This window comes from Enhydra lutris, unplaced genomic scaffold, assembly GCF_002288905.1.
Source record: "Enhydra lutris kenyoni isolate GAN:26980312 unplaced genomic scaffold, ASM228890v2 scaffoldscaffold17, whole genome shotgun sequence".
In the NCBI taxonomy this organism is placed as follows: domain Eukaryota; kingdom Metazoa; phylum Chordata; class Mammalia; order Carnivora; family Mustelidae; genus Enhydra; species Enhydra lutris.
Window position 1 is genome coordinate 13,864,313 of NW_019154101.1, and position 13,939 is coordinate 13,878,251.

Below are 13,939 nucleotides of genomic sequence, written 5' to 3' on the forward strand. Positions count from 1 at the left end.
ACGGATTGCATGGAGCACTGGGTGTGGTACAAAAACAATGAATACTGTTATGCTGAAAATAAATTAAAAAAATGATTAAAAAGAAAAAGAAAACAAAAGCAGAGAAATAATGAATTTATCTTTTAAAAATCAGGGTTTTTTTTTAATAAAAGTATTCATACCAAGTACTCTTTAAATAGACATATGATTTGGATCACACATAAAACTGCAAAGTCTTCCTTTGGTTCTTGATAAAACTCTATGCAATTTATAAAAATAACTTTGAAACAGACACTGAGTAATTTAGGAAGGAAAAGATATTCTTTTGTTAAGACGTAATGTAATTTCCTTAGCATGGCTTTTACGAAAATTTATTTAAATTTACTTAAACTGTCACTTTATTTCCATATAAAAAGTTCAAACTAAGCTATTATTAACAAAAATATAAAATATAATAGCTATAACATATATCTATACACACATATCCAACATAATACAGATTTCACATTTATTATCAAAGACATGAACTGACCTTACTAGCGTTCTCATTTTGTTCTCTCAGGTTATCATTTTCATTCTGAAGCTGTTTTGCATCTAACATGGGAAGGCGAATTCCATCTTCAAGGCATCTTTCTACTTTTTGCTGCAAGCTGTGTATTTTAGAAAGACAATTAGATAAAGAAAATCCACTCTGTTGCTGGTTTTGGTAGATGACTTCAACATAAACGAAGTACCTTTCTTAGGGTCGGTAGTACTTTTTAATCAAGCAATAATTGAGACCTACAGCCTATACATGTATACACTTGAGTACCTATATTTCATACAAGTAAGAAATATAATGGAAGCTGATCATCTTTTCAGAAATGGCAGATTTGAGGACAGAATCAAAAGTTACTTAGTGTGTGACATTCTTAGACCCTAATGAAGTTCCCCATGAACCTAATGTGAGCTCGGCAATCTAAATCCTGTTCTTTCCTTCTCCCCGCGAAGCAGAGTTCCTTGATTAAGAGGGTTGTGTTAGGGAACCTAAGAATAAGAATACACATCTTTTAGCTTCATTCTGAGTGCAGCAGAAGTTTGTTTATAAGGAAGCTGTTGCTAAAACCAGTAGAATTACATTTCTCCTTCATTAGTAAGAGCAACAATTTATTTACTACTTGACCTAATAGATTCTCATGCTATTCATGGCACAGGACTGCAATGCAAAAGAGGAAACAACAAAAGGAAGCCCTTCTGATATACTAAGAATAAAAGATTAAAAGGTGTTAGTCTTTTTTAAGAGATTTTATTTATTTATTTGACAGAGACACAGCTAGAGAGGGAACAGAAGTAGGGGGACTGGGAGAGGGAGAAGCAGGTTTCCCACGGAGCAGGGAGCCCGATGAGGGGCTCCATCCCAGGACCATGCCCTAAAAGGTGTTAGTCTTGAGAAAGAAAGGATGGTCATGTTTTGGTTAAAAGGAACGATCCCATTAACAATAATGACCAAAATCAAAACAGAAAGATACCTAGGAAGCTTATAATCATATTCAGAAGCTGAATACTAAAACAGACTTTTATAGTTGGGAGTTTTGTTATTTTCATTATTTTTCTTCTTTCAAGTATTATGGCTTTCCTGCGCTCTCTCTCTCTTCCAAAAAAAAGAAAAAAAGAAGTTAAAGAAATACTGTATCTTTTTTTTTTTTTAAGATTTTTTATTTATTTATTTGACAGACAGAGATCACACAAGTAGGCAGAGAGGCAGTCAGAGAGAGAGAGAGAGAGAGGGAAGCAGGCTCTCTGCTGAGCAGAGAGCCCGATGCGGGGCTCGATCCCAGGACCCATGACCTGACCCTCTGCTGAGCAGAGAGCCTGATGGTGGGACTTGATCCCAGGACCCTGAGATCATGACCTGAGCTGAAGGCAGAGGCTTTAACCCACTGAGCCACCCAGGCGCCCCAGAAATACTGTATCTTGGAGCGCCTGGGTGGCTCAGTGGGTTAAGCCTCTGCCTTCAGCTCAGGTCATGATCTCAGGGTCCTGGGATCAAGTCCCACCATCAGGCTCTCTGCTCAGCAGGGAGCCTGCTCCCCCACCCCCCTGCCTGCCTCTCTGCCTACTTGTGATCTCTATCTATTAAATAAATAAAATCTTAAAAAAAAAAAAAAAGAAATGCTGTATCTAGATTCTGGATAAAGAACTGACAGTCTTAAATGGTTACAATAAGGGCTTCCAATATGTTAATAAGTAACGGCACCGGAGAAGGTTTTTTATGTATTATGAATGCAGTGTACTGCTTTGTAATTTGTTTTTCCTTGTCATAAAAGTTTTTGCTTTTTCAGTCTAAAAGTGAAAAATACATTATTTCTATTTGAGAATACATTTTTTTCTCTCAATTCAGTGTCAAGACACTGCACACTACTTCTATATATTTATAACATTCTAAGAGAAATAAATTACATTAAAACTATTAAGGTCTTAAAAAAAATGAACCAGCTATGAGAAGGGAACAATGTACTGTCATGAAAGGAATACCAAACAAATCTTTCACATACACATTTTCATTTATGTTTTGAAGCATACTTAGAAAATTAATCTCTTGAATAGTGAAAGTACCCACTATTGCATTACTAGGGACCCCATCCACATATTTTACCTCCATTTTCATTTTTTTTTAAAGACTTTTATTTATTTATTTGACAGAGAAAGATCACAAGTAGGGAGAGAGGCAGGCGGGAGTGGGGAAGCATGCTCCCCGCTGAGCAGAGAGCCCATTGTGGGGCTCGATTCCAGGACCCTAAGAGCACGACCTGAGCCAAAGGCAGAGGCTATAACCCACTTAGACAGCCAGGCGCCCTCCATTTTCATTTCTAATGGAAAACTTTAATCTGATTTTTAAATACCAGAAGTGCTTATATATTCATAAAGTAATTAACTTAGAAATATTACATAGGCACAGATAAACGTAATGATGTAATTTACAGTCACATACATAACTGAAGTTATTCTGGACCCAAGGAATTCTTTCTCATGTAGCTGAGGAAAATGAACACCCCAGTATCCAGGGTCAGACGACACCAGAGCCTTACAAGTAGTAAGAATTACAGAAGACCTCCTTTGGTCCTTTATGTCTATTTGAAATCAAGAGAAATTTTCCGGGATGCTATCATTTTAGAGAGTGTTGAGATAAAGAAATGGAACACGGATTCTGAAATGCACTGTACTAATTATATCTAATCAACAGCACTAGACTCAATGTTCTCTAAAAACTCAATAAAAGAGAAAATCTAAATATAAGAGAAGGTATAATATCATATTAAACATAAAAGCACACAATGGAGCAAAACAAACAATCAAATTATTTTCAGGTGTTTGCAATTCTATTCGTAAAATGGCACAGCCTGAGTTGGTGATCAAAATGCCCCATAAAACAGAACAGATACATTACCTCTTCTCATTTCATCTAAGATCAAAGAAAAAGAATATATGGTTGAGTGAATGAAGGTGAGGAAGCTCTTTTGAGACTAGACAATAGAAGATGCAGAGTTATGGAGAGGAAAACTAAAGAACAAGAAAACAGAAAATAATGTGAAAATAAAAGTAAAATTAAAAGTATATGAATTTTTTGCAGCTGAGATTAGAAACACTGAAGACTAAACTGTCCCAGAATCAGAGATTTTCTGTACTGAAATCTATGGGAAAAAGTAGGTCAGGCATATCTAAGACTTTCAAAGTAGTAAAGCAATATTAACATGGAATTATAAATGGATTTTGACTGGAGTTACACACAACTGGTAAAAGCATGATGAGTGTATTTCTTAGTTTTGTTGCTATACTGTCTTATTCTTCTCGATAGTTTTACCTATTAATAGTTGATCATCTATTAAGGCTTAAGTTTTATAAAACAGAAAGTACATGAAAGATGCATATATAACATAGTTCTCTAGGTTTTTCAAATATCCAGTATTAATTTTCCAGCTTAAATACATTAGCTAAACACACTAACAAGTGATATTCCCTGTCATTCTAACTGCATTAATTTAAAAGGGAAGAGGACCATGAGGCAAGTTACATGAGTAAACCTGAAGGTACTTGGCAAAATGGCCATACCTGTTGCTCTGTAGTCATGTAAAATGGGAGCCAGTTATGTCCCTTTAATCTATCACATTAGAGAGTTCAGTTTGAGTATTTGCCCCTTTTTGTTATCTAGAATTTGTCATTATTTTTGGCAAAGCAAAGCCATCGGACTGTGATAATACTTTCAGTTTTCAATTGGTGGATTGTTTTGGGGTTTTTTTGTGTGTGTTTTTGTTTTTTCTTTTTTTGGTGGGGGTAGATTTTAACTATTCTCATCTAAAACCTTTGGCAACATGTCAAGATGTTGCATTAACATATGAAATCACAGCTGATACAATCTGTTTCAATGAAATAATACGGTTCTAAGGGTATATCTTTAAGATAACAACATAGCAATAATTATATATTAATGCATTTTAAATGAAATGCTTTATGAGAAATAGGAATAACAAAAGTAAGCAGAAAAAATTACTGAAGGTTTTCTTACCTCTGAACTGTAGTTACCAACTCCTTTTCTTTCTTCTTCTGGCATATTAGCTGTGCCTCTTTTTCTTGACACTGCTTTTTGATCTCTTCAAGCTTTTTTTCCATATCTAGGAGAGTCTCTTGCAAATTCTTATTTTTTTCTTCTAGAACCTGAAGCTAAGGAGAAAATTCACAACATATAGAATATTAAAGGTGTTTCTACTAGAAACTATTAGTGTTCTCAATTATTATTAACAGGCTTGTGGTTAAAAATCACACTATACTTTATCTAGGGTACTTTATTTCCTCCTTTGTGTGTAATGAGAGCTAAGAGAATGAGATTACAGAGAAGAATGGGGTCAAAAATTTCTAGAAGACCAGGGTGTGCCTGGGTAGTACAGTCAGTTAAGCAACCAACTCTTGGTTTCAGGTCAGGTCATGATCTCAGGATCCTGGGTTAGAGCCCTGCCTCAGGCTCTGCATTCAGTGTGGAATCTGCTTAATATTCTCTTTTCCCTCTGTCCCTCACCCACCATGCTTCCTCTCTCAATTTCTAAAATAAATAAATAAAATCTTGAAAAAAATTTTCTAGAAAGAGAGAAAAAGGTAAATAATCTCAATTTGGGGATATTTTTTAATTTTTATTTTTAATTATGGTAAAATATGCATAACATAAAATTTATCATCTTAACCATGTTTAAATGTACAGTTCCATACTGTTTAAGTACATTCACATTGTTGCTCAACTAATCACCAGTATTCTTTTCATCTTGCAAAACAAACTGTATGCTCATTAGCAACTCCCCTTCCAGCTGAATTATATGCATATGTGACATTTTATCCATTCACCCATCAGTTGAAACTTAGGCTGCCTCCACCTTTTGGCTACTATGAATAACATTATTATGAACATATGTCATGTACAAACATCTGTTTGAGACTTCACTTTCAATTCTTTTGGGTACATACCCAGAAGGCAAGTTGATGGTAATTTTTTTAGGAAATATAGTTTTCCATAGTGGCTATACCACTTTACATTCCCACCAACAGTATAGGAGGGTTCTAATTTCTCCACATTGTCACCAGTGGTTTCTGGTTTTTTTTGATATTAATCAACCTAATGGGTATAAAGTGATATGAACACATGTTTTTAAATCTGTATTCCTCTCTGCTGCTGCTCATACAAAGTCCGGTGGTACTTCTTTAGTTCTTTTCTGACATTATCCTCTCTTAGTCTTACAATGTATAAATTAATATAAACAGAGAATCTACTCTAGTTCTAGAGTCTGTACAATAATGACACTCCATGGATTAAACCAATGATTCTCAACTGACAGTGATCCCCACCCCCCGACTCCAGGAGATACTTGGAAATGTTTATAGACATTTTTGGTTTTGGGGAGGAAAGAGGGTAGGAGCAGCGCTATTGGCATCTAGTAGGTGGAGGCCAGAAATTCTGTTAAGCAGCCTTTAATGCACAGGACAGAATCCCAGAACAAAAAATTATCCACCCTTAAATGTCAATTACGCTTAGGTTGAGAATTTCATGATGAGAAAAACTGAAAAAAGACTAAAGAACAGGTTTAATCGATTTGTAAATAAGATTTCAAGAAGACTGGGTTGACCAGAGTTGTAGAAAGACTCAGGTGAGGTTTTGTTAAGAAAGAAAAATGGCCAGAAGAGGTCAGAGGAGTGGAGACCACAGACTAAAGTTTAAGAATTTATTGAAAGGTTAAGAAGAATGAAGAAAACAAATCAAATATCTGGAAAGATAGTAAAAAAGTCTTGTTGAGCCTTGGAGAATCATAGAGAATACTGGGTAAAGTCAGAACTGTGGTGAATCCCTGTGTGTTTGGAATGGGGCTGTCAGACTGGTTTAGAAACTGCCTTTTAGAGTACAATGTTAAGTAAAAAGTTAACACACAGGTTTCTTAGGAAGGTAATCATATGTTAATTAATAAGAAAGATAAACTCATGCTTAAAGTTTCTAATTAAAGTTTAATCCTCAAAACAGCAATTAAACACTTAGATTTAACACAATTAGCCAAATATAGAACTAAAATTTTAAATTATAAAAAAATTATGAAATTTCCAAAGGGTCAATTTAAGAAAGTAGTAGGCTTTCATGTTATTTAAAAATGAGCATTTTAGTTCATGTTACCTGTAGACTCTGGCTCTGTACATCATCTAGAGTTGGAAGATCAGCCAGATACTTTTCCAAGGTCTCAATTCTTCTCTGCTTTTCTTTGTTTTGTTCGGATTCCTTCTGGCATTTCTTTTTCAGGCTACTGATATATCTATCTCTGGTTTTAAGCTAAAGAAAAAGATATTGAATCTTCAGGGGCTTTGTGGTATTAAAAAAATAATAACTAAACCAATAGTTCTAGGTTATAGTTAAGGCTACCACCAACTCAAGTAAGATTCACTTTAATTCATCAATTCTAAGATTCACATTTTTACAAATTTTCCTATCACTGAAATCAAGAGTTTTGTGTTTGTCTGCTTTTACAACTGATGGCATCTTATAAAACTGCCGTGGGCTGGCTAGAAATGATGATAGAGTTTTTACTGCCAGCACATGTGCAAACTTGGTCAAAGCTACTCCCACCTCTGTCATTTCAACAGTATGTACATGTTGCAACTATGTGCTGAGTTTAAATGATGTTTAAATTACCTTAAAAATGTTACATTATAATTTGGTGTTGTAAACAGTTACTGAGTATCCAGAAAAACAAAGAAACAGAGCCACACGGTTTAATTTTAAAATCAGTGAAGTAAATACTCATCTCTGGAGAGAGGATTCCAATTACTTACTTCTTACAAAGCTGTATCCAAATATTTTATGTGACTTAAGAAAGGAAGATACCTACAAGTTACTAAAGCTGTTTTGTTACTGATTTGCTAAGAAATTGCTTATCGTGTACTCAAGAAATGCAATCAAAGCCAAGAGAACTTACCAAAATTACCAGATACTTGGGAAGAAATAAGGGCACTAGTGAGACAAATGCATACTTCAAGCTAAGACTACTGGTAAGGTATTACGTCAAAACTGAACATGCAACATATTTTCTTACTCAATATTACATATAATAAAGGTGTGCTGTACCAACGATGTCATTTTAGGATTGATGGAATATGTTAATTGAACACCTAATTGAATACACACAGTATATGATTCTAATAAATCCCAATTTCTCTAGGCTGAACCTCAGACCTATGTACTATTTTTTTTCACCTTTCCACTTGAAAAATACTATCTTTAAATTTCATATCATATTCAAAGTTCTTTAATATTTCAGCTCAAATATAAATAATATGTGTACACAAATAGCTACCTAAAAAGTAAACTTCAGACTCTTATTCACCTTAACTTATCAGTCTTCTAAAATCTAGAAACTTACAGGGTTCTAAAATATTTTTACAGCCTTTTCCCACATACAGCAGGGAAATAAGTGCCAGTAATTGGCAGTATAATGGCTTGCTCTCCCAAATTTTATTAAAGCTAACACTTTGCACAATCTAGTTTCTTTCACGCCTTATCTAATTTCTTTCAAGTCCACTATAACAACTTTTATTAAAACTTCATTTAGAAAAATAAACCACATCTCCTTTTATCTATTCATTCCATCAATAACATTAGAATCCAGTTATTACCTTGGGTAAGGAGCAACCCTGGTAAAACTGACAAATCCCATTATTTATTGGGGATTTCTCAGGATTAAAGGCCAGTGTGCTGGTGTGACAATTTGTGATCTAATGGAACTCACAGACTCCTGACCATTATAATGACCTGAAAGACCACATAATACAATTCCCTTTTTCTCTCTCTTTTCACTGAAGTATAATTAACATACAGTGTTATCTTGGTTTCAGGTGTACAGTATAATAATTAAAACATTGTATACATTACTCAATGCTCATGAAAATAAGTGTACTCTCGATCCCCTTTATCTATTTTACCACTGCCCCTCACCCCCCAGCCTCTGTGGTAACCACTAGTTTGGTCTCTGTATCTCAGAGTCTGTTTTTTTGGTTTCTTTCTTTTTTCTTTTTTGTTCATTTGTTTTGTTTCTTAAATTCTACATATAAGTGAAATCATCTGGGATTTGTTTCTCTGACTTATTTCACTTAGCATTATAATCTCCATGTTCATCTGTGTTATTGAAACAGCAAGATCTCATTCTTTTTTACATTTGAGTAATATTCGGTGGCACTTATATACACCACATCTTCTTTATCCATTCATTTATCAATAAACACTTGGGCTGCTTCCGTATCTTGGCTATTGTAAATAATGCTACAGTAAACACAGGAGTGCATATACCTTTTTGAATTAGTGTTTTCATTTTCTTTGGGTAAATACCCAGTAGTGGAATTACTGGATCGTCTGGTAATTCCATTTTTAGTATTTTAAGGAGGCTTCATAATGTTTTCCACAGTGGCTGCACCAATTTGCCTTCTTACCAATAGTGCACAAGTGTTCCTCACCATCACTTGTTGTTTCTTACATTTTGTATTTTAACTATTCTGACAGGCGTAGGGTGATATCTCATTGTGGTTTTGATTTGAATTTCCCTGATGATTAGTGATATTTAGCATTTTTTCATATGTCTGTTGTAAATGCTACACCCAATAAGGAGTTAATATCCAAATACACAAAGAACTTATACAACTCAACATCAAAAAACAAATAGTATGATTACAAACTAAGCAGAGGACGTGAAAAGACTTTTTCCAAAAAAGATATGTAATTCCTTTTTTGATTATGAGGTCCAGAAATCATTAGTAACTTAACCACAAGTCACTGAGACAGAGGTAACATTTAGATATAAATCATCTGACTGAAAGGTCAACATTCTTTCAATTCCTCCACACTGCACATAACCTGATTTCTATACTCTAGCAGCCACCTGTGCCTGGATTCCCCATTGACAAAGCCTGCTCCTGCCTTAGCAAATGACCCTATAAGTTACAGAAATAACTAACCAGCCTATTTTTACTAAAGGCTCCCTAATTTATTTTTATTTCTTTAAGTGTCTTAAATGTGATAAAATGATGTCCTCAAAAAGCAGCCAATGGAATAGGTTGGTCATGATGTCTTCTATTACTCAAAGATGTCCTTGTTTTCTTCTTTATCTGTGGCTGGTCAACTGTCTTTTCTGCTGTCAGGTCAGGCTTGCTGCCTTTGATCACTAATCTCTGCCAATAGCCTCCTACTGGATACTATTTATGCTACTTGCTGACTACAAGTTGATTAAACATGATCACTGGTCTTGTTTTTTGTTGTTTTTTTTTTTTTTTTTAAGTCCTTTGCAGATGAAAAGCTCTGTGTGTGTGTGTGTGTGTGTGTGTGTGTGTGTGTGTGTTTAACTTTCAAGTTTTATATGTTGATTACTAAAATCAACTCCAGTAATTACCTCTAGGCAAATGAGGCATCACTAATAAATCTTCCCTTTTCTATTTATAAAAGGTTAGGTTTTTTTCCTTTCAAAGAGATACCATTTAGTACTGAGATTATTCCTAGAAGGTAATAGGACGGCTCTGTTTTCAGAAATGGTTTACAAATGAATATATTTTTCTTCATCTTAAATACAATAATTAGAACAAAACAGATTACTGAGGAAATGTTTTTCTCCAAGTTTTGTTTTGAGTAAATTATTATTATTAGAAGCAAAAAGCATTGGCTGTAGAGTTAAACTGTCTTAAAAAAAAAAAAAAAACTGTCTTGAATTTTACTCCTAGCTTTTCAACAGTTTCTACTTACATGCAACTGAACAAATTACTCAACTCTTCTCCAAGCTTCAATTAGCTCATTTTTAAAAGTGGGGGTACAGTATTTATGCCTTACGGTTTTTGTGAAGATTAGTTAATATTAAATGAGAAAATGTACTGAATATACCTTAACATGCTGTCTGGTATATGCAAGAAAGAATTTATCAAAGAGTAACTTCCATTGTTGCTGTTATCACATTAAATGTTTTCCTGTTGTAGTATCAGTCTTGATCAGGATAACAGAAAGGAAATGCAGAAGGAAACAATGCAATCCAACCTCTTGTGAGTCTAACATGCTGGTCAGCTGATGCATTACCCATGAGTCTATTTACTAGCATCTATACTCCCTTCAAGAATTCAAATCATCTCCATGGCCTCTGACACAAACTCAACCAACTAAACCAACTACACTTCCTTCTTAATTTTTCTGTTCTACACATTTCCATTCTCAACTGCCTCACTCCACAGAGAGACTATTCCCCTTTTCCAAAACTAATTCCTCCATCTTGGCATCTGTAATCAACCCTTCCCTATTTATCTCAGGAATTTGCTCTATCATGCACTCCTCTGACATCTTTGATTATTTCTACTTATTCTTTCATAGTCCTTTGCTGGGCTTATCTCACTCTTTTCTTCCCTCTTGGCAAAAATCACTTGAAAGCATCCATCCATCCATCCATCTATCCATTCATTCATTCCATATGCCAGGCACCGTGGCCGGTGCTACATATGCTACAGTGACAAAGCGATACACCCCTGCCATACTGGAGCTTACAAAGAAAAACTAAAACATAATGATTATTCGAAATCGTGGTAAGCACTGAAAAAACAAACAAGAAATGCTCTAAACATAGGAAAGGAGGAGTTGGAGGAGAAAGATATTTAAGATGAGACTTGACAAAATAAACAGGTGACTGAGTAGTGGGAGAAGACAAGTATTTACCAGGCAAAGAGGAAACTCTGTGTCAAGACTCTTGAGACCAGAAACAAATCATGACCTGTCTGAGCAGCTACAAGCACCACACTGTGACTCAGTGCACTAAGGGGAGACTGACAGAGCCTAGGGTTATATAATTAGGCTGGGTCTTTTTGGCTATGGGAAGAATTTGATTCTCATTTTTAAAGATAACACCCAGATGGCATGCTGGGTAATGTAAGTGAAATGACTGGGTCTTCCTTTTACAAAGTTCAGTCCTCCACACTATGAAGAATGGCCAGGAGGCTGTGGAATAACTGGAACTCTCATACACTGATATTGGAAGTGTTAGAGGATACAAACACTAGGAGAACTCAGGTTTCTTTCTTTTTCTTTCTTCCTTTTCTTTCTTGCATCTCACAGGTACATTTAGTTATACCACAAAGGAAACAGCACTTCCACCAAGTGTACTGTGATGTACCACATTCCCATCTAACAGAGCTGACTGAAATTTATAGCCAGGGTGACGTTCCATCTGATGTGTACTCCTCGTAGAGCTGGTTATTGACCATAAGCAGGTGCAGGAGTTGAAGATTTCAAAGTTTTACTACTTTTATCAACACTCCTGATTTTATTAATGATGAAGCCCATCAACCTCACTCCTACCCAGATCTTTTGGTGCACTTGGGTATAGTTGGGCTTCATAGAGATCTAAGTGTTTTTAGTAAGGCTTGGAAGCATCTCAGCACAGGACAACTGGCTCAGGATGCCCCAACCCACATAGCCAACTCAGAAAGGTCATTAAGTGTGCAGAATTCACATAGTTTCTTTTAAGTTAAATATCTACTTATATTTACTTATTTACATATGAAATGTAGGACTCAGAAATTCCACATTTAGGAATTTATTCAGCAGAAACGAAAAACTGTCTGGTTTAAGAATGTTCACAGCAACCTTATTCATAATTTCCCCAAAATGCAAACAATCCAAATATCCATTAATAGGAGAGCAGATACATTGTGATCTATATAATGGGAATGAAACTCAGTAGTAGATAGGAATACATTCAACAATGTGAATAAATCTCAAAGATATTAAGTGAAAGAAGACAAACACAAAAGAATATATACAGTAGGACTTCATTTATAGGAAGTCCAAGAAGACTCAAAACTAATCTATGGTGATAACAGTGTTTCAGAAAGAGGAAGGAGACTGGACTAGAAAGTACAAGGCAACTTCTTGGGTGACTGAAGTGTTTGTTTTTTTAAGTAAACTCTATGCCCAACATGGGGCTCAAACTCATGACCCTGAGATTAAGAGTAACCTGTTCTACCTAATGAGCCAGCCAGGCACCCCAGATGATTGAGATGCTTTGTGTCTTATTTTAGAAAGCAGTTATATTGCTATAGACTATTAGTAAAACAAAACAGAACACCTAAGATCTATACATTTGACTATATATAAATTAGGCTTCGATTATTCAAAATGTAATAAAAAAATACATGAAATTGCAACAACAACAACAACAAAAAAAAAGGTGATGGAGATAGAGGAAAAGCAGACAGGCAGGGCAAGATTGGATTCAGAGACGACAAAAGCTTTTCCAAGATATGATAACTCAGACCAGTCTGGATTCTATTACATATTTAGGAGACAGGCTTAATCAGTGTTAGTAAAATTTCCAGCATGAATAACTGAATTTGGAGTAATGAACAATGAAGAAATCTTGTTTTGTTTTAAGAAGAGAGCACTCAGAAGGCAAATTAAGAATTATGCTTTGGATGAACAGTTTAAATATTCTTAAGATATCCAAGTAGAAACTGTCAAATATGCAGTGAGTATATAAACTGATTTTATTAAGCACTGGACACCAAAAGTAATAAAAGATGAGAAGACTTTAGATAAAACATAAAAATATATTTTAAAAATTGTATCCACTGAATTGTCACAATTTTCTTCTTTTTTTTTTTTTCTTAAAAGAAGGCTCCACATCAATGTACAGCTTGAACTTAAGACCCTGAGATCAAGAGTTGCATGCTCTACTGACTGAGCCAGCCAAGCACCCCTGAAACATCATTAATTTTCACATAATCTTTTAACTAACAAATATCAGAGGTCAGAAAATATTTTAATCCCTCCTATATCTATATAACCAATATTTCCTCAGCTCCCTCCAGATTATGGTATTGTACGAAGCCCCCAAAATATAGAAAAGAAACAAGAAACAGGTACTTAAGTTACTTTTAAGTTAGCCAAGATAAAATATACCATATAGCTGAGAAAGAGAAATCATGTAAAATATTTGTCAGTTTTTGGAAGATCAAAATTTTAATTCACACACACACATATGTGTATATATATATATATATATGTGTACACACACACACACACACACTCACTCACTCACTCACACAAAAATGTTAATTGAGTTCTCTATTAATAGTTCCAAACGTGCCTGCAGAAATCACGGTAACCTTTTCAAGATCACTTGAATGGAAGGTTCGGTTAATAGAATAATAAGCTGGGTATATCAAGAGAGAAATCTAAAACCAGTTCTGCAACTAAGTTAGCAGCTTAAGGATCTATGCTTCTTTAGTAAATTAGGGCTAGTAGATAATCTACTTGATCTTTAATGATACTATAATGGAATGAGATGAAGTATATAAATACTTTAATAAAGGCAGAAAGGTCAAATAAATATACAGTTATATTAAGTACATATAGATATTTGGCTTTTCACCACTTGTTCAG

The 13,939-nt window shown here is 34.8% G+C and overlaps 1 protein-coding gene and 1 pseudogene across 2 annotated transcripts in view; both read right to left on the minus strand.

Moving 5' to 3' along the window:
* LOC111147536 (centrosomal protein 85 like) overlaps positions 1-13,939 on the minus strand; it is a 168,769-nt gene that overhangs the window by 27,852 nt on the left and 126,978 nt on the right. For both annotated transcript variants that reach the window (XM_022503618.1, XM_022503616.1), the window contains exons 7-9: positions 6,662-6,814; positions 4,523-4,677; positions 512-629 (exon numbers count right to left, since the gene is read on the minus strand). In XM_022503618.1, coding sequence (XP_022359326.1) covers positions 512-629; positions 4,523-4,677; positions 6,662-6,814 — 426 coding nt within the window. The remainder of the gene's footprint in view (positions 1-511; positions 630-4,522; positions 4,678-6,661; positions 6,815-13,939) is intronic.
* LOC111147708 lies at positions 11,750-11,929 on the minus strand (annotated as a pseudogene).